General features: G+C 37.5%; 1 protein-coding gene across 1 annotated transcript in view; it reads right to left on the minus strand.

Moving 5' to 3' along the window:
- Positions 1-390: 390 nt before the first annotated feature.
- Positions 391-21573, minus strand: part of SRFBP1 (serum response factor binding protein 1) — a 62564-nt gene continuing 41381 nt past the window's right edge. Inside the window, exons 4-8 of the mRNA XM_054714967.1 lie at positions 21339-21410; positions 8576-8657; positions 6850-7561; positions 4474-4511; positions 391-623 (exon numbers count right to left, since the gene is read on the minus strand). Coding sequence (XP_054570942.1) covers positions 439-623; positions 4474-4511; positions 6850-7561; positions 8576-8657; positions 21339-21410 — 1089 coding nt within the window. The 3' untranslated portion in view covers positions 391-438. The remainder of the gene's footprint in view (positions 624-4473; positions 4512-6849; positions 7562-8575; positions 8658-21338; positions 21411-21573) is intronic.

Genomic DNA, 21573 nt, shown 5'->3' on the forward strand with positions numbered 1-21573 from the left:
ACAAGAATAACTTTTAGTAGAGGTTATCTACTTTAAATAGCTACAATTTCCTCATAATTTTCAATTATTATTTTAAATATATCTCAACTTTTATTCTCAAGGCAAAGAAACACAGACCTAATCCAGTGAAATATACTTCATGATAAGCACAAATGAGGAAATCTGAGTAATAATCTCAAAATTCTTTTATAAAGGGAACATTCTGGGCATATTTTTAAAAACCAACTTATTTAGTTGATTTGTGGAAGATTTATGTAAACATAACTTGAACATACTTAAAAAAGAGAAATAAAGACAACAACAAACTTATTTCTGTACCTCCTCCAAAAAGACTTATCCAAATACGAGTTTAAATAATGGGCTGGCAAAAAAAAAAAAGAAAAAGAAAAGAAGGACAACAATTTTTTAGATGAAAAAGTTCACAAAAAGAGGTACTAATTAATCATCAAACGTAATTTTTTTCCCCTGAAACACAGCAATTTTAGATTGCTGCTCTTTTCGCCGCCTGCTTGCTTCCCATGAAGGATGAAGAGGCAGCTGTGTCTGCTGTTTAGTATTTTCTGGTCCTCTTGGTGCATTCTTAATAAACTGATTTTTGAGTTGATGGTCATTTTGCTGAAAACCTGGGAGGAGAAAGCAAAAATAATGAAAATTAAGTATATACACAAACAACATGCAAAAGAAATATATTTTATCTTCTCAAATCAGTACTGAAGAAGAAATTGAGTTTTACTGAAATGGAATACCTCATTTTAAACCTAAGTCCAATAGGGAACAGTTTGAAGTTGAAATATACAGTACATGAGCAGTCAATGCTGGGACACATGCTTCCTAATCCTTGCAAGTGGATGTGTTGTGTATTGCTTGTCTCTTAATATGTGCTGTGATATCTTAACCCTTTGCACTGGCTTGCTTTTTTCTCGATTCCTTTATTCTAATGCTAACCGTGTCGAGTCACACTCGACATCCGAGTGCAAAAGGTTAAGAAATATCACTTGCTTATGAAATCTGTGTGTGAAGCAGATGTAGCCAGAAAGCACACATCTTTACTAAGATATTGAATCTGACAATGTTGATAGGAGAGATTTATTTTTAAAAGGCTATTTATTGATTTCACTCCCTTCTGTTACTGAACAAAGTTATTACTACAAGGTAAATTACTAAATCTACTTCAATACAAGATAAAGTTTTGTTTTAATCACAAAGCTACCAAAAGATATGAGGTTGCCAACTTATATTCTAGTCCTTATGGCATCTTATATTATGAGGCACTTCAATTACATTACCTTGAACAAACTACTGTTTGGGAGAGATATACTAGCTTGAAAAGACCTGAATCAATGCATGTTTATAGAATCAGAAAGAAATGGGGCGGGGGGAGGGGGGGGGACAAAAAAAAGAAAGAAACAGGGAGGCAAAAAGTTTAATATAGATGTATTAAGCATCCTATATTAAGTTTAATATAGGATACATAATTTCTCCACTTCAATTTAGACATCATTATCAAAAGCCTTTTAAAGATCTCCTTAAAAAGCAAATGGCATAATCTACATATATAAAAGCCTAAGCGACCATTCGACCATTAACTATGATGCACACTGACCACCAGGGGGCAGACACTCTGACTGGTAGTTTAGCTTGCTGCTGGGGTCCGGCTGATCGGGAGTAGGTGAGACAGGCCGGACACGCCCTGGAGCTCTCCTGCAGTCCCTCCCTAGCCCTGATCGTGCACTGGTGGGGTCTCTCGGCCTGGCCTGCGCCCTCTCGCAATCCAAGACCAATCGGGGGATGTCAGAGAGCCGGTTTTGGCCCGATCCCCACAGGCCAGGCCGAGGGACCCCACTAGTGCACAAATCCATGCACCGGGTCTCTAGTGTTTTATAAACAAGTGCATAGAGTTTCTAAAATATCGTGTACACAGATTCATATTTTATACAAATCACCATGTGCTCCAGAAATTTATAATACTCAGAGTGGCTCTAGGGATGAAGAATGAAGTTTAAATGTTAAGTGAAACTATTTCATGATAACTGAGATTTGAATGAGACAGTATTTCTAAACTAATAATATATTTTTTATAATTATGCAAAGTAAGTTTGCATGTGTGAGTAAATTGATAAGTATTATAAATTAAAAAGTTAAGCAAAAATAAACAAAAAAAAATCTCTTTTACACGGGTCTCCTCAGGGAAAACATGGGTGTGGCTTTAGTTTAGTTATCCTATGTTTGTGAAAATAAGGTAAATGAGGCAGATGGCCTCGTGTTTGCCAAACTTGGTCTTCTTTTCCTTCTAGGTGCACAACCATAATGTATTTCCCATCACACAACAGTTAAATGAGGCCATGTAACTTGAGTTATAGCCAATGGAAGCTTCTATTCTCTCTCCTTTATTTTTTGTAGTATATTGCCAAAGAGCCATCAGTATACTAATCTTTTATAATTTCCAACCACTTACCACCCAAACTCCAAAAACATGAAGCCTGCTTCCCAAGTTTTCACTGCCAACGGTTTTAACTATCTTTAGCACACAAATGCTCACTTTTCAGTCTCAGATATCTATTTTCTTACCATCTATCAATGAACTGCTAAGCTAGTTTCAAATTTTTATGTTTTATTTAAAATATTTTTATTGATATTTTAGAGAGAGGAAGGGAGAGGAAGAGAGAGAAAAAGAAACATTAATGTGAGAGTGCAACATCAATCGGCTGCCTTCTGCATACCCCCTACTGGGGACAGAGCCTGAAACCTGGGCATTTGCCTTGACTGGGAATCAAACCAGTGAACCCTTGGTACACTGGATGACGTTCAACCAATTGAGCCACAGTGGCCAGGGCCAGTTGGTTTTTTTAATGTACAGGTCACTAAACTCAGAGCAGTCACATCCATGAGCTCTATGGAAAGCACCACAAGCATCACTCAATAATCCTGGGCTTTGAGTTGGATGGGCCTTTGGGTTGGCTTTGGTGGGAAGGAGGTCAGTGTGCTCTATGTGTGGGAGAAAAAAAAAAAATGGGCATCTGGTGATCATAAGGATGGTGATTATGTGATTATCTGTTCAAGAAATTCCACTTTATTTTTTCTCCTAGCCACAGAGTCAGTTTGCATTTCTTAACTCCCTTGTGGCTAGATATGGGGTCATGTAATTGAATTTTGGCTAATGAAATGAGAACAGAACTGATTTCTGCCACTTCAGGCCTGGCCCATAATAACCTTCTGCAAAATTTTCCATGTACTTTATTCCCTTCTGTTGGCAAAATGGAGAATATCTGGAAACTGCAAGAGGAAGAATCCAAATGAAACTTTATCATTGAATGACTATGTGAAACATAGCCTCTCTGCTGATTCATGCTGGACTGTGATGTGAGTGAGAAACAAATTTTTATTGTTTTTAAATCAGTGAGAGTTTGGAATATGCACAGAAGTTAGCCGACCCAAATATATTAAACTTGATTTGTTATAAATTAATTTAAAAACATTTTGAGCTGGCCAGAGTGGCTCAGCTGGTTGAATGTCATGCTGTACACCAAAAGTTTGCGGGTTTGATTCCTGGTCAGAGCCCATACCTGGGTTGTGGGTTAGATCCCCAGTTGGGACATATATAGAAGGCAACAGATCAAAGTTTCTCTCTCTCTCTCCCTCCTTCCCCTTCTCTTTCTAAGCATGTCCTCAGGTGAGGACTAAAAAAGAAAAAAACACAACAAAAACTTTGATTTTACTCTCAACCCAGAAAGTAACATACCTGTTACTGAATGTTTAACAGCACAGTGTTGACTAAGATATAGCTCATATAATAATTTACTTAAAGAATACATTAATTTAGTTCAAGATAAATTAAATACACCCAATATTTCCTAATAAGTTTTGTCTATATCTTTCCCAATGGCAGGACATAGGGAAATAAAACAACTTAAATCTTACCTAATAAGAGACAAACATGTAAATTGACTGTACCTCTGCTATGCCCACAGCCAATCAGAGTGAGTATGCAAATTAGAAGGCCAAAGATGGTGGCTGCCCAGCTGCTCCAGGTGCAGAGTGGCCAGGCGGGGCAGGACGCCTGCTATGAGAGGGAGGGCGTGGGGGGTGAAGGGATCTACAGGAGCGGCACTCTGGCCGCAGCGAAGACAAGACTGCAGACTCTGGAGTCTGCAGTGAAGACGAAGATGGCAGACTCCGGCCCGAGTCTGCAGCAAAAACTAAGAAGGCAGACTCTGGCCGGAGCGAAGGCCTGGGTCCCGAGTGCCGGAGGAAAACCGGTGCTGGAAGCCAAGGGAAGGAAGGCCTATTGCACAAATCTCTTCGTGCAACGGGCATCTGGTTAATTGTAAGATGGTAATTATAACATGCTCTATTTCCATTTCTGTGGGTACATAATTCATTCAGGCTATTGAGTAATGAGAATTTTTCATCCTTCCACTTTGACAAAGCATTGCTTTATTGCATATGAAGGTCAACCAGTCAATAATAACATACCTGGGGTGCTGCTTTTTGGAGCCTGTTCTCTGTAATTTCTAAAAGAAGAAAAACGTCATTAGGATTTTCAAAGATAAGTAAATCTTCTGACTTAACAGAGAAAGATAAATTGATTTCATTTACATGTAAATCTAAAGAACAAAATAAAAGAACAAACACAGATGCAGAGAACAGAGTAATGATTGCTTGTTCAATCATCAGAGGGGATAGGTTTGGGGGACTGAATGAAAAAAATGAAGGGATTAAAAAGTATAGATTGGTGGTTATAAAGCAGTCACAGATATATAAAGTACAGTAGAGGGAATACTATGTATGGTGTCAAGTGGGTACTAGAAATATTGGGAGCAACACTCTGTAGTGGTTAGACACATGATTGTCTAACCACTATGCTGTACACCTGAAATGAATAATGTTGAATGTAAACTGTAATTGAAAAAAAAAATTTAAAGAGAAAAAAAATCTTTTAACTTAATATCCTATGGTTACCTTGTGTCTATTTTTGAGATCTATCTAGACAAAGAATTCAAAAAATCTTTTCACAGGGGGAATGAGTCACATATAACAAAAATTAAGACTTGCATTTAGTAGGAAAGAAAAGGGATAGTGATATGTTATTTTCAAGTGAGAAAAAAATGACTTTCGAGGCAGGTTTAAGAGATATGTTAATTATTTTCAAGGCTCCAAAGATGGTTGTGTGTCTTTTCTACATCATTAGATATATACTAGAGGCCTGGTGCATGAAATTCATGAATTCATGCATAGGGGGGTGTCCCTCAGCCCAGCCTGAACCCTCTCCAATCTGAGACCTGCTGAGGGATGTCCAATTGCCCGTTTAGGCCTGATCCCGGACAGTTGGACATACCTCTCACAATCCAGGACTGCTGGCTCCTAACCACTCGCCTGCCTCTGCCTGATTGCCCCTAACCTCTTCTGCCTGCCAGCCTGATCGATACCTAACTGTTTCCCGGCCAGCCCGATTGCCCCTAACTGCCCTCCCCTGCTGGCCTGGTCACCCACAACTGCCCTCCCCTGCAGGCCTGTCCCCCCCACAACTGCCCTCCCCTGCAGGCCTGATCACCCTCTACTGCCCTCCCCTGATGGCCTGGTCACTCCTAACTGCCCTCCCTGCTGGCCTGATCACCCACAACTGCCCTCCCCTGCAGGCCTGGGTCCCCCCCAACTGCCCTCCCTTGCTGACCTGGTCTCCCCCAACTGCCCTCCTCTGCCGGCCTGGTCACCCCTAACTGCCCACACTGCCCTCCCCTGCAGGCCATCTTGTGGTGGCCATCTTGTGTCCACATGGGGGCAGCCATCTTGTGTCTTGGAGTGATGGTCAATTTGCATATTACTCCTTTATTAGATAGGATACACACACACACACACACACACACACACACACACATGTAATTTATTGATTTCAGAGAGGAAGAAAGATAGATAGAAACATCAATGATGAGAGAGAATCACTGATTGGCTGGCTCCTGCATACCCCCTACTTGGGGGGGAATTGAGCCCACAACCTGGGCATGTGCCCTTTGGCCAGAATCAAACCTGGGACCCTTTAGTTCCCAGGCTGACACTCTATCCACTGAGCCAAACCGGCTAGGGCTTCCATACTCTTAAACTTCTATCAACATCACAGTTTTCTATTGTATTAAAATGATCCCTGACCTCTAAATATATAGAAAAACAGTTCACTGAAGAAAGCAGCTAAAACTGAAGAAATTAGCTTACCATGTGTAAAGATACCCCTACTTGATTAAAATTACAAAGGAAAATAAACTTATTGATTTAAAACAGAACAGCTGTGCAAAGTGGTATTTAATAGCAGAGATAGAGACAACAGCATCACCAAAACATTAAAAAAAAAGCATTCTGGAGAAACTCCAGTGTTAGGGCAAGCAGCTGTACTGAAATAGAAATGCATACTAAAATGATAGATGCTTACAATAATGGCCATAGGTTAATAAAAACAAAACAACAACAACAAAAAAACACCTATCACATTTTTATTCATTAAGTTTTGTTTAAAGAGTGAACTATGTAAGACATTTTCAAAAGTTATTCATCAAAAGCTAACTCAAAGTTTCAAAACTTTGGTAATTGAAGGGATAAACTTGAATTAGCTAGAAAAATTATTTGGCTATAACATCTCATTTTCTTATGAAGCTGGATAAATGTGTCATTGACATTTGTGTTTTTGTATATATTATCCTAATATAAAGTGGGAGAGATCCAAGTCACAGGATGTACTTTGTATAAACTAGAATTATGGAGGGGAGGTAGTCTCTTCTTTCACTATTAGAATGTGTAAATATTTAATATTTTTAAAAATTAAAAACTAATAGTTATTTCAGAATACCAAAATATAATTACCTTCTAGAGCTTTTAGATCCAGATAAAGAATGGAAAAACACTGATTCAAACTTCCTTGCTTCTGTACTTGGCTTGTTTTTGTCATTTCTTATACTCTCACGGGTTTCAAGTATATCTTCTTCAGGGAACACTTTTTTGGGAGATTTTTGTTCCAAAACTGAAGAAGGACAACTACTTTCCTTCTTTCGTGTCCGTCTGACTTTACCAATGAAGAAGTCATCTCCACTATCACTATCCTCAGACATGGAAGACTGTTTGTAAAACCTTTCTTCTGTGCTATCATCAAAATACTCCTTCTCTTCTTCATGTGATTCTTCTCCATCACTGTTATTACCAAGTGAACTATCAAAGGCTTTCTTTTCTTGCTTTTGACTTAATGTTTTCATTTTGGGGTCAGCAGGCGTCTTCTGCGGTCCAGAGGAAACTACAGAATCCTTTCCAGAAGGCTGTGACGGAGAATTTGGAATATCCACTGTTTTGAGTCCATGTTCCATCTTGGCTATTTTTTCTTTTGAACTATTAATTGGTTTCTTTGCTAATATTTTGGCTTCCTTGTCTTTTTGCTCACTGATAATAGCAACTTCATGCTGCAACTTAATAGCATCATCATTTGAACATGAAGTGTCCTTGGAATGATTTTCTTCTGAAGCATTCGTTGATGACTTAACTTCAGCATCATTCTGTCTTGCATCTTTGAAGGCTTTGACGGCAGCTGCAAGAAAAATAGCACACAACTTGTTTTAATACTGAAACAAACAACATAAAATATCAATGTTCAGTACAATATTCCTTATATTATTTAGGAACCCTTGGGCTAATTTAAACATTATATGAAATGCAATCAAGTACCACATAATGACATTTTCATCAACAATGGATGGCATATATGACAGTGGTTACATGAAATTATAATGGAGTCTAGGTGTGCAGGAGGCCATACCATCTAATTGTGTAAGTACCCTGAATAGTGTTTGCATAATTATGAAATCGCCTAATGATGCATTTCTCAGAATGTTATTCCTGTTGTTAAGTGATGCATGAGTGTATATATAACAAACAGGTCTGAATTTACAAAGAAAGCTACTGACTTTTTAGAAACCAAACGTTGAGTAAGAAAGCTCAGGAGTATCCATTTAAAATACAAAATGAGAAAAACCCACCATTTTATGCCTTAAGAGTGTTGAAGAACAGTAAAAACTTTACTGAATGCAAATAAATAAAACAAAATAACTTTAATTTCTATAGGAATAATGTATAGATATAATTATAGAGCATTATGAATTGGTTTTCAGACATAAAAATATCTTCAAATCTGTGACAAAAGCATTTAATTCTTTCAATACATTTTAGAATACACATACTAAATGGAAATCATATGGCTAAGTAGTAGACATATCAAAAATAATAATATGAATTATATCAATAATTAGAAAATCAATTGTATTCAATATAATCATGAATATGTATTACATATATTCAAATATTAGAATTTAGAAAAAAATATGAATTAACTTGGGCTACACACTCATATATCCAACCACCTACTTGACATAATTCTTCAGATATCAGATACCTTCCATATTTTCAAGCCTCTACCCATACATATAGAAATATTTGAAAGAGATATTTGTAAAGGCAAAAGAACCAAAAACACAAATAAATCAACAGCCATTTTTAAAAATAATATGCACACGTGCATTAATAAGTACATGGCTTTAATTCATACCTTTCAGCACATCTATTTTTTTCTTCAGAAGAGGGTGCATTGCTAATCTGGCAATTGCTCTTTCAGTCGCAGTAGATTCAGGCTGCAAATTGAAACAATAAAATTCACACTGATAAAAATACTACTGTCCTTGGACAATTATAATTATTGTGTAATCAATGAATAAATATTGTTTGGGTACTTAATGTCTTTCTAAAATTGTGGTAGGCATCATATGTGATTTTTAAAAAGTCTAAAAAAACTATATCACCCTAGTTGGTTTGGCTCAGTGGGTAGAGCGTCGGCCTGTGGACCAAAAGGTCCCAGGTTCGATTCCAGTCAAGGGCTCATGCCCTAGTTGCGGGCTCGATCCCCCGTAGGGGGTTGTGCAGGAGGCAGCCAATCAATGAGTCTCTCTCATCATTGATGGTTCTATCTCTCTCTTCCTTCCTCTATGAAATAATATATATATATATATATATATATATATTTTTTTTTTAAAGTATAATATTCCTGCTTTCAAAGGACTGAAAAGATCAAGTTAAGACTAAATTAATATAAAGGAATCAAATGACGTATTATTAAGCTTGGTGATATAACTTATGACTATATAATGTTTGAACTTCCATTTAATATATACCAAGTAATTATCTAATCCTCTATATTTATACTTTGAATGTCCAATATTACTATTGCACTCTTAAAACCTTCCACTACAGTGCCTGGCTTACAGCCAAAACTTTATAAATATCTGATGATGACTGAACAGGAACAGATTACACATCATATTTAATGTATTTAAGAATTTAGAAAATTCATAATACGGGTTAACTGCTTTAACTATCATCTGTAGGCTAATAACTTCCAAATTTCTACTTCCAGTTTTAACTTGGGCTAAAGACTCATATATCCAACCACCTACTTGATAGTTAGATAATTCTTTGATTTTTCTTCTCAAGTCCACTTTTACTATAGACTTTCCCATCTTACTGTATGTAATTTTAACTTTTCTGGTTACACAGGCCTAAAAGTTTAAGGATTCTTCTATTGTATTTCTCCTTCCTTTATATCTCATAATTAATCCTTCAGCAAATCCTATGGTTCCAACTGCAAAATATACTCACTTCTTACCATTTCTACTCTTACTACCTTTCACCAACTCACCAACGGTCTTCTCACTTGGGCAAATGCAATAATTTCATACCTGGTCACTGTCTTCAGCATTTTTCTCCCCTACAGACAATTTCCCCTGTAACAGTCACAGTGAGCTTTTAAAATATAACCAGATCATGTTATCTGCTCTTGATACTTAGGCTTTTCCATTGCAAGATCTTCCCTACCTGGAATACTCTACTCTCAAATATATACATGGTTGATCATCTCACTGTATTCTGGTCTCTGCTAAAATGTTGCCTAAACTAACACAACACTTTCCATCACTCCTCATTTATTTCACATCACCTAATGCTTCATGCCAGTGCAGATATTTGCATATCTGTAAGGCAGACACTTTATCTTCTTCATTGCTGTAGAGACCAGGGTCGGGGAACCTTTTTTTCTGCCAAGGGCCATTTAGATATTTATAACATTTTCGAGGGCCATACAAAATTATCAACTTAAAAATTAGCCTGCTCTATTTGGTCAAACATTTAATTAACTCACCCCTAATGCCTTAGCAGGGCCAGACCAAGTGATTTTGCAGGCCTCATACGGCCCGAAGGCCAGACATTCCCCACCACAGTGCCTAGAACAGTAATGGTTAATAGTTGGCATTCAGTAAACATTCCATAAAGCAAGTGAATAAATTTCACTAGTGTGTGAAAGAAGAGCTACCAGCTTCAAACATCTTTATTATAAATTTATCCTACAATGTTAAATAACCCAATATAAGGTTTTTCCCCTTGCACGTAATATAAACTTGGGAGTATCTAAGTAAAAGCAAGATGGTGGCAGCTTGAAGTCTACTGTTTAGAACACTGATCTAGGTAATGTCACCCAGAATAATGTCTTCAAATTAAACCTGGTGAAAATCCTCTGCCAGGACTGCCTGCTGCTATCTAATTACCTTGTGTACTGGGCTGCATAATCTTCCCCTAAAATTTATGTTCAACTAAAAACTCAGAATGTGACCTTATTTAGAAGCAGGATCCTTGCAGATTTAATTTAAGACAGTGGTCAGCAAACTCATTAGTCAACAGAGACAAATATCAACAGTACAACAATTGAAATTTCTTTTGAGAGCTAAATTTTTTAAACTTAAACTTCTTCTAACGCCACTTCTTCAAAATAAACTCGCCCAGGCCGTGGTATTTTGTGGAAGAGCCACACTCAAGGGGCCAAAGAGCTGCATGTGACTCTCGAGCCGCAGTTTTCGGACCATGGATTTAAGAGATCACAATGGATTAGGGTGGGCCCTAAATCTAATATGACTGATATCTCTTAAGGACATTTGGTTACAGAGGCACAGAGAGACAGAAAATGAAGAAAGAAGGCTGAGGCAGAGATTAGAGTTAAACTGCCACAAGCCGAGGAAGGCCTAGGGACACTAGAGGTTGGAATCAGCAAGGAAGGGTTCTTTCCTAGGACCTTTTAAGGATAGCCTTACTTGACTTCATATTTTAACTTCCTGAATCATCCTACCTACTAATAGACAAATATGCAAATTGACCGCACCTTCGCCATGCCCAAGCCACGCCCACCAGCCAAGCCATGCCCACCAACCAATCAGGACGAGTATGCAAATTACCCCAACAAAGATGGTGGCTAATTTGCATATCAAGACAGCGTAGAAAGAAGCCAAGAGCTGCAGAAGGGAGCAAAGCTGCAGAGAAGCAAGCAAGCCGGGGGGGAGGAGAAGGGAGGAGCGGAGGCGGGGCTGGGGGAGAAGGGAAAAGCAGGCGGGCTGGCGGAGAAGGCGGGCTGGGGGACAAGGGAGGAGCGGAGGCGGGGCTGGGGGAGAAGGGAAAAGCAGGTGGGCTGGCGGAAAAGACAGGCCGGGGGGACAAGGGAGGAGAGCAGGCAGGGCAGGGTAGAGTGCAGCAGGAAACCCTATTGCAGGATTTTTCCTGCAATGGGAACGCTAGTGAGAGAATAAATTTCTGTTGTTTTAAACCATCTATTCTGTGGCATTTTGTTATAGCAGCCTTAGAGAAACTAATATACTTTGACTGTGACTCTTACACATCTCTGTTCAACCTTCTCTAAGAAATGTAGTCCACTGGGAGATCATTCATTACACACAGTATTAAATCAGTCTTCTGCTTCTTCAATACATTTCTAGGTTTCCTGATGCAACACTGGACTTCTTACCCATTTTATCTACCTTATAGAGATATGAGAGAACCTGGGAAGAAAGCCTATTGCTGGTATCCTGAGTCACTCAGTGACAAGCTGGACTGCTGAAGTTTATGGGTCAAACATGCTTGCTTGAACTTTACAGAAAGCGTATTAAAGGCTGTAGCACAGAACCCCCAATGAAAGACACAATTTTTCTGGTTGAAAAGGCTCAACACAATATATGAAAACAGTCACATCAGAATATTGACTTTACAAGCTTTCAGAGGAAAAAGCAAACAAACAAAGCAAATCACACACACACGAATAATAATTATATCACACACACTCACATACACAAATTTAGGAATCAGGATCAGAGGTCGAAAGATAATAAAGCAATGCTTCTAAATTTTTGCAGGAAAATAATTTTCAAACTAGGTAAGAATAAAAATATGTTAAGACATGCAAGGTTTTAAAAAGTTCACATCCCTTGAATCATTCTCACAAGAAGTAGCCAATGCCTCACCACTGATATGAAGGACACAGCAAATGAGGAAGGCATGGGTTGTAAGAAAGAAGAGATTCAGGCAAAAGAAATGCCCAGTATGGTGACCGATTTAGAATCAGAACACCTGGTGTATTAAATATTTTTAGAGGAGATTTCAGTAACTGTTGAGGGGTTTGGTGCTATGCTAGAGAGAAGACAGAAAACTAACAAAACAAACATAACAATGATGAACTATAGGAAATAGAAATATTATGGAAAGGGAAAAGTAATCACTCACTACATGACATAGTTAAAATAACGTAACCACAAAATGCTCATTTAACCTAAATTTATATATAATCCTACTAGGTGTACCGGTTAATAATAGAGGATTTTGTAATGAAAGAAAACACGGCAATTTCAAGAGAAACATCAAAAGTGCTTTATTCAAAGTAATGTCCATTGCTAGCTTCACATTTCCCTATCTTTCAGGAAATTTGTGGATACCGTCCCAATAGAACTTTTCTTGATTTGAGGCAAACCATTCAGAGACCCAATTTTCCACTTCTTCGTATGTTTTCAAGTGCTGCTCAGAAAGTGCGTGTGCCATCGATCTGAACAAGTGGTAAACTGAAGGAGCAAGGTCTGGTGAATACAGCAGGTAGGTTAATACTTCCCAGGCAAGATCTTTTAATGTGTCTTTAACTGGTTTTGAAGTGTGTGATGGTGCGTCATCATGAAGCAAAATTACTTTGCCATGTCTTCTGGAACATTCTGGTCATTTCACGATCAAAGCATGGTTCAAATTGATTATTTGTTGTCAGTAGTGATCAGTATTAACGGTTTCATCTGGTTTTAGAAGCTCATAATACACCACACCTTCCTGATCCCACCAAACACAGAGCATTGTCTTCTTTCCGAAGTGATTTGGCGTTGCAGTTGATGTTGATGGTTGACCTGGATCAACCCATGATTTTGTGCATTTGGGATTCTCAAAATAAATCCACTTTTCATCGCCAGTCACAATTCGATGCAAAAAAGACTTTCTTTTGTGCCACTGAAGCAACATTTTACTGATGACTTTTCGGTTTTTCATTGATCTTTCGTTCAGTTGATGTGGCACCCATTTTCCTTCCTTTAAAATCTTTCCCATTGCTTGTAAATGATCGGAAATTGTTTGCTGAGCAAGGTTTAATCTTTCTGCAAGTTGTTTTTTAATTTGACATGCATCTTCATCCAATAATGCTTGTAATTGTTGGTCTTCAAACTTTTTCGGTTGACCAGGACGTTCTTTGTCTTTCACATCGAAATCATCACTTTTAAAGCATTTAAACCAGCGTTCTCAAGTATCTTGAGATGGAGCATGTTCACCATAAGCTTCCCGAAGTATTCAGCACTTTTCTTCAAAATAAAGTAATGAATTCAAACTTCCCGCAAATGCTCTTTTTTGGGGCACGAAATTCAACATTTTTAAGTGTAAATATATCTATGATGTTAACACCTTCAGCATATTTGACATATGAAGTTTTGAAGCTTGTTGTCAATACAACAAAATAGCATACATATCACATAGCATATATATCAACATATGTGTAACTCCATCTATTAAAAAAGTCCGCATTATTAACTGGTACACCTAGTATATAATAAAAGGCTAACATGCAAATCGACCGAACTGCGGAACGACTGGTCACTATAACACGCACTGACCACCAGGGGGCAGATGCTCAATGCAGGAGCTGCCCCCTAGTGGTCAGTGCACTCCCACAGTGGGGGTGCCATTCAGCTCACAGCTGGAGAGCACAGTGGCAGTGGTGGGAGGTAAGGAGTAAGGGGTCCTGGACTGCAAGAGCAATGTCTGACGGCCGGCTTAGACATCCCCTGAAGGGTCCCTGTCTGCGAGAGGGCGCAGGCTGGGCTGAGGGGACCTCCATCCCACCCACCCCCCCCCCCCCCCCCGCTCCAGTGCCTCTAGTCTACATATATTAGAAGAATGGAAAGGTACAGATATGACATGGAGGAGGAACGAGATAGAAATCCTTACAGATCATAGCAAGAAATCAACAGTTTATGCTTAAAAGTAATCAACTTAAGTTGAAAGTGGGGGGAAGCTAATAAAGACCTGTCATTTTCACAAAAAATCTTATAGAAGTATTTGACTCTTATATCCGGTGGTAGGCAAGCTGGCCAGTTCTCACCTGTTGCCTATCTTTTAAAATAACATTTTATGGGAATGCAGCCCCATAAATTCATTATACAACCAACCATATGCACTCCAGGGCCCTGCCTTTCTTTCAGGTTCCACGGGAAAAGAAGACACTGCAGCAACAACTATCTGTAACTGCTTTCTTCAGTATATTTCCTGTAGCAACAAAAAATTTGTTTCAAAGATAATGTCCAACATATGAACATCTGTATTTGTAAAATAGGCAAATTAGAAAGTGACTATTCTCATCACATGGGTTAATTTCACATGTTTTTAGATAAAAAATTCTGGGAATCCTAATAGATTTTGACTAAATGTATTCACGTAGAATTGCTCAAAACATCTACTACTGGCTTTGACAACTTGCTAAAAGCTTTGATAAATTGGGTATTTTTCTTTCCAGAGTTAGCTACAACTTTCCATCTTAGTTATAAAAAGTTTTAGAAGAGCAGTGGTAATACCTGCATGTCTGGTGTTGACTCTAGGTAAATACTGTTTTGTTAAGAATCATTTTATCACCGAGTTCATTTACCAATGTTATTTCTCTGCCCTGGAAAATATCTTACAGCGACTTAATGATAAAAATTCTGTAAATTCTATGTTTTTTAAAGGCTCTAGAGCAGCGCTCCCCAACTGGTGGTCTGTGAGGTCTGAAAGGTTGGCGACCGCTGCTCTAGAATAAGTTTTAAATTTTACAATTATGTATTAATTTAATAAATGAAGATGCTATTCTTATTTATGTCTGATAGGTAATCTTGAAATCAAGTCAAGACAGTATAATTGTTAAATAAAATCTTTGGTCTGTGTTCCCTTTACAAATTCTTATTAAAATTTATATTTAAACAAGTAAATAAATGGTTTTTAATTGCTTTTTGAAGAATAAAGTTAAAGAAAGGTTTAAAGTATTAATTTCACATTTTTTTACTTAGAAGAAATAAGTTTATTTAAATGATTGCTGAAATTACAAAATTGGTATTTTTAACTAACTTTCTTTAAATAAACAATTTGAGAACTACATGTATCAAAGTCAGGTTTCTGAATTCAATCTAGTATGAGAAGTTGTTGAGAAACAAGTGTTCTTCCAAATTATTTGAGATAACTTTCTCTCATTTTGTGACCCAACTTCAAGCCCCTTTCAACCCTTTTGGGAAAGAGATCAAATATAAACATTTAAGAAAAGAGGTTTATGAAGCAAGTGGGCTCAGGCTCACACCTTTGGTCGTGCTTTGGGACTCTGCTGCAATTTGTTTAAAGCACTAGGCTAAAGTGTAGGAGCTCACAAGAATAAGCAGGCAGCCCCTGCCATGAGACCTCCTTTCTCTCTCTTTAATTTCTCTCCGGTCCATCCTCCTTCCTCACTTACATCCTCCCTCTTTATATTTACTCATATTTATATTTACATTTATATAAACATGACTTATTATATGAAGGTATGGTCTTGAAGACAAACACCATCTTTTGAGGTTTATGATCTTGCACTAATATAAAAGATTAAGACAAATGCACAAATAACAATTCCAAGGCAGAATGTGATAAACTTCATAGGAGAGACAGAAAATGCTACGGAAGTTTACAGAAAATTTTCAAATAGAGTCATACATCTTAAATTTAAATAAATTTATTTTTCAGCTAAAAGGCTAAATAGTCTGTGAGCAAATAGTTTTTACACCTGCATGAAAGTCCTCACAATATTGTGAGGTATGAAAGAAACCACAGGTTTCCTTATTTAAAGTTGACACAATGTTTGCCATGGAAAATTCTCAGGAAACTGTGGTTTAACGCACCTCCAGTTTCTTCCATTTCAAATAAGTTAAATAAAAAAGGGAAAACACCTAATTCTTTAATGGAAAATTTTTATTTTGGCATATGGGTATTTATTGTGAGCACAAAGCATTTGGTGTTCAATTTTGAAAACCATTTTGAGAATGTACATATGAATATAAACAACAATCTAAAAATGCAAAAGCTGTCTCTCTCTCTCTTTTTAATATATTTTTATTGATTTCAGAGAGGAAGGAAGGGGGAGAGAAAGAAACATCCATGATGAGAGAGAATCATGGATTGGCTGCCTCCTGCAAGTCCCCCACTGGGGGTCAAGCCCACAACCTGGGCATGTGCCCCTGACTGGAATCAAACCTGGGACCTTTCCATTTGCAGGCTGACGCTCTATCCACTGAGCCAAACCGGCCAGGGCTGCTAAAGCTCTTTTACATGCAATGTTCATTCCTTTGAAAATATGCCTAAAACAAAGTGATTTTAAATTAACTGGTAGAGATAGACTGCTAGTAGCAGTACTTTTAACTGGATTTAATTTCAATTCTGTGTTTTACCTAAAGATATAAATCAACACTTTAATATTTGTACTTACTAAAAAGAAACAGTTTATTCAGATGGATTCAAAGAACTATGGCAAACTAAGGTTTAGAGTTCAAATTTAAGGGCACAGGAGACCTTTCTGCATTCGTTGAATTCATAATCCCTGATACCATGATTCAAAAATACAGTCTTACATATATGGAAACTTATTCCATCCTTTTGTCTTAAATTTTCATTCTGTAGGCCAAAAACTGAGAAACCTGGGTTTAGACCTTGGACCTGCCATTTCCTACTATCTGACTGTAGGAATATTTTTTACCTTTCTGGGCCCATGGTCTCATCTGTTAAATGGGATTATGATCATCTTCCCTGAGAAAGCTAGCATATATAAAGCACCTAATGAGCCAGGCAAGTGGTATTCATGTTAACAAGTATTACTTTGCTGCCTCTTATCCTGTAGTTGTTTACTATAACTGTCTTTTATTTCTACTGGATTACATCATCCTTTAGAAAAGCTGTTGTATATATACACAATAGAATACTATATGGCTGTAAAAAAGAAAACCTCTTACCCTTTGCAACGGCATGGACAGACCTGGAGCTTATTTCGCTAAGTGAAATGAGCCAGTCAGAAAAAGACAAATACCATATGATCTCCCTTACATGTGGCATCTAAGGAACAAAATAAACTGGCAAACAAAATAGATCCAGAGGTATGGATACACAGAACAGACTGACAGATCTCTGAGGGGAGGGGGCGGTGGAATGGATAAAATAAGGTGAAGAGATTAGTTACAGAATGCATATGCAGAGCCCATGGACACAGACAACAGCGTGATGGAGGCCAGGGGGTGGGGAGGGCTGAGTAGACGTGGGCAAAGCAGAGCAAGGAGGGGCAGAATAGAGGACATCTGTAATAGTGTCAATAAAAAAAATATATTGTCTCTATTCCCTTCATACCTTCCACAGTGCGAATTGCTATGTTTTGAATTGAGACGCTCCTGAAATTCTGGCAACAGCTGTCTGGAAATGTCAGAGTTCCAGTCCCTAAACTCTCTAGCTTTAAACTCTCATCACATACATATTAACTGGCTACTTAACCTTCGTACCCTGTTCCCTTGAAAAATAAAGACATTACTATTATTACCCCTCCCGCCCCCACACACACGAATACTTTCTCTATAAGATCACTGTTTTACAGTGTTTTAAGATCAATTAAGATAAGAATGCAAAAGGAGAAATTGTGCAAGCTGTAAGATATTCCGCAAATTAGTTTGTTCTGGTCTATTCTGACGGTCACATAACCTCAAATGTACAGAGCTCTATGTAACAGACTTATTTTCTATTTGGTCATCTTCCACTGAGCTCCCTTCCTATGGCAAATCTACATATATAAAAGCCTAAGCGGCCGACCTAACACTGTCAGCACACTGACAACCAGGGAACAGATGCTCAACGCAGGAGCAGAAACAATAGGCAGGGAAACATGGAATAGATGGATGAATCTCAGAGGGAAGCGGGGAGAGGGGATGGTGGAAAGAGATTAACCAAAGATCTTATATGCATACTAGAGGCCCGGTGCACGAAATTCGTGCACGTGGGGGTGTGTCCCTCAGCCCAGCCTGCACCCTCTCCAATCTGGGACCCCTCAAGGGATGTCCGACTGCCCATTTAGGCCCAATCCTACCTGGCAGTCGGACATCCCTCTGACAATCCAGGACTGCTGGCTCCCAACTGCTCGCCTGCCTGCCTGCCTTCCTGATTGCCCCTAACCGTTTCTGCCTGCCAGCCTGATCACCCCCTAACCACTCCCCTGACAGCCTGATTGATGCCTAACTGCTCCACTGCCAGCCTGATTGCCCCTAACTGCTCTCCCCTGCAGGCCTGGTCACCCCTAACTGCCCTCTCCTGAAGGCCTGGTCACCCTAACTGCCCTCTCCTGAAGGCCTGGTCACCCCTAACTGCCCTCCCCTGCAGGCCTGATCGCCCCCAACTGCCCTCCCTTGCAGGCCTGGTCCTTCCCAACTGCCCTCCCCTGCTGGCCATCTTGTGTCCACATGGAGGCAGCCATCTTGTGTGTTGGAGTGATGGTCAATTTGCATATTACTCTTTTATTAGATAGGACTAGAGGCCCGGTGCACAAATTCGGGTCCCTCGGCTGGCCTGCAGGGATCGGGCCGAAACTGGCTCTCCAACATCCTCCTATGTGAACTACTATTACAAATCTCAGGACTACATATACAAATGAATTTATTATTACAAAATAATGATAAGGTAATACAGATGTTTGTTTTTCCATTTTCAATTTAAATGATATTTTAAACACTGGAAGGCTGAACAAAGGGCTGTAAATGGAAGACAGATGATAATCTAAAAAACTCATTTTACACATACTACACATACATTCATTGATGTTAACTTTCCAAAGGGAAAACAATCTGGCTGAGAAGTTAAAAAAAAAAAAGACACAGGATATTTTATTTCGGATATTTTTAAGTTAAAGTTAAGTAATAAATATTGCCAAGTGTTACTGTTAGAGTTTAGATAAAAACATAATATTATTAAGGAACTAAAAATAAATTGCTTTTTACTCTTAACACAAATTAAACATTAATGAAATACCTTTAGAACTTAGCAACCAAAAAGTTTAAAAAACTTATTCTGGTAAAAATCTTAAATTATATATTTTTTAAAACTCTCAAGAGGAAGCAAAAATATATCCTGCCATATTTTTATACAATTACCACTATTCTATTTAAGATGTCATTATTTTGTGTGAGATATAGACCAAACCACAAGTTTAAAGCTATAACAAAACTAAGTTTTTCCTTCTCTTTTATGAATGATTCCTATAAAATAATATTTACTGAGAAATCATAGTAGTATAAAATAAAGAGGCTATTGTAAAATCATGCTCAATACTTTGGTGTTGCTTCTCTGACAAGGACAATGATGGCAACAACAAGTCCTTATTCTCCTCAAACAAATAAAACCATTTTCTATTCTGGACTTCTTCTAATAAAATGCTTTAACATTTAACATATCTAAGACCAATTAATTGTAGAGAAGTCCGTGCAAGTCTACATAAATGTAGAATAAGAGTATATATTTTCCTTAAGGCTAGAATAGACAACTTGACATTTATAGTTGGTGATTCCAATATATTTCTCTCAGCAATCAATAAAACAGGAAGAAAATTATTAAAGATATGAATCACCTGAACAACATCATCACTCAATTTGACCTAAGGCATTTATAGGACACTGATCCCAAGAAAATATATATTGTTTTCAAGTGCACATAAAATAGTCACCAAGATAACAAATAATAAAGTTAAAATAATAAAAACCATAAAAAGTATGCTCATGTATCATAAAGAAAACAGTAACAAAAATATACCTGGAAAAATCAACCAAAGATCCTGTATGCATATATTCATACATAACCCATGGAAGCAGACAGTGGAGTGGGCTGGAGGGGGTTGATGAGGGAAAAAAGGGGATATATGTAATATTTTCAACAATAAAAATTTAAAAAAAAAGAGAGCTATACCTGGAAAATCCCCTATTTGCTCAGAGATTAAAGAATATAGTTCTAATTAAGCCATCAGTTAAAGATAAAATTTCAGAGGAAATTCAAAACATTTTGAACTATAAAATGAAAATATATCAAATACATGAGATGAGGCTAAAGTGGTGCTTAGATGGAAACTTATAGCATAAAATGCTTACATTAGAAAACAAGGTATTAAATCAGTAATTTAAGCTTCCACATTCAGAAACTAGAAAAAGAGCAAAGTAAATACAAATGCAAGAAAAACCAAATAATATAGAGTAGAGCAAAAGTCAATGAAAGCAAAAACAGAAAAACAATGTAGAAAATCAATCAACCCAAAATCTGTTCTCAGGTAGCAATTCTCTTAATTGTAGGCATTAGCAAAATGAGCGGAAATATAAAAAGGCAAATAGTAAAGAAGAAGCAGGAGTTGCAAATCCAAGAAGCAGAACAACTAGATAGAAGTCCTAACTGTACAGCATAACAGTGGTATAACCTTAATCATCTCACTTAATTCCCTCATTTGTAAAAGGGGGTTTAAAAAAATCATTCACAGGGTGAATGGCAGGGGTTAAGGGAAATATTCATGGAAATTATTTGGAAAGAATAAAAATAACTATTCTTGTTTGAATTAGTAAGATTGACAAACTGTTATCTAAAACATAAATATCATGTTAAGTTATGTCAACATTTAACATGTCTAACATCAATTAATTGTAGAGAAGTCAGTGCCTTTAAGGACCTTGAAGGTGTGATAACACAGCAAAAATATTCATAAATTACTATAAAATATTTTTTGGTGGCAATATTGAAGGTCAAGTGGGAAAAATTCATTATATACTAATAATACCTGGATTCTTCATAAGTTTTCTCATCAAGGAAAAAAGTAAAAAATATAAATAAGGAACTTAAAAAAAAAAAAATACAACCCACTGCAGATATACCTTTTTGCAGATTTTTTCAAAATTGATATCATCACCAAGAGCAGATTTAGTTACTATGTCAGGTTTCAATTCCTGTAAAAAAATAAAACAAAATAATTTTAGTTATGAGTCTAATTTTAAACTGTCATTATTAACCTCTCTAATAAAAGAGTAATATGCAAATTAACCTTTTGCACTCGGATGTCGAGTGTAACTCGACACGGTTAGCATTAGAATAAAGGAATTGAGAAAAAAG

This window comes from Eptesicus fuscus, chromosome 4, assembly GCF_027574615.1.
Source record: "Eptesicus fuscus isolate TK198812 chromosome 4, DD_ASM_mEF_20220401, whole genome shotgun sequence".
Taxonomy (NCBI): Eukaryota; Metazoa; Chordata; class Mammalia; order Chiroptera; family Vespertilionidae; genus Eptesicus; species Eptesicus fuscus.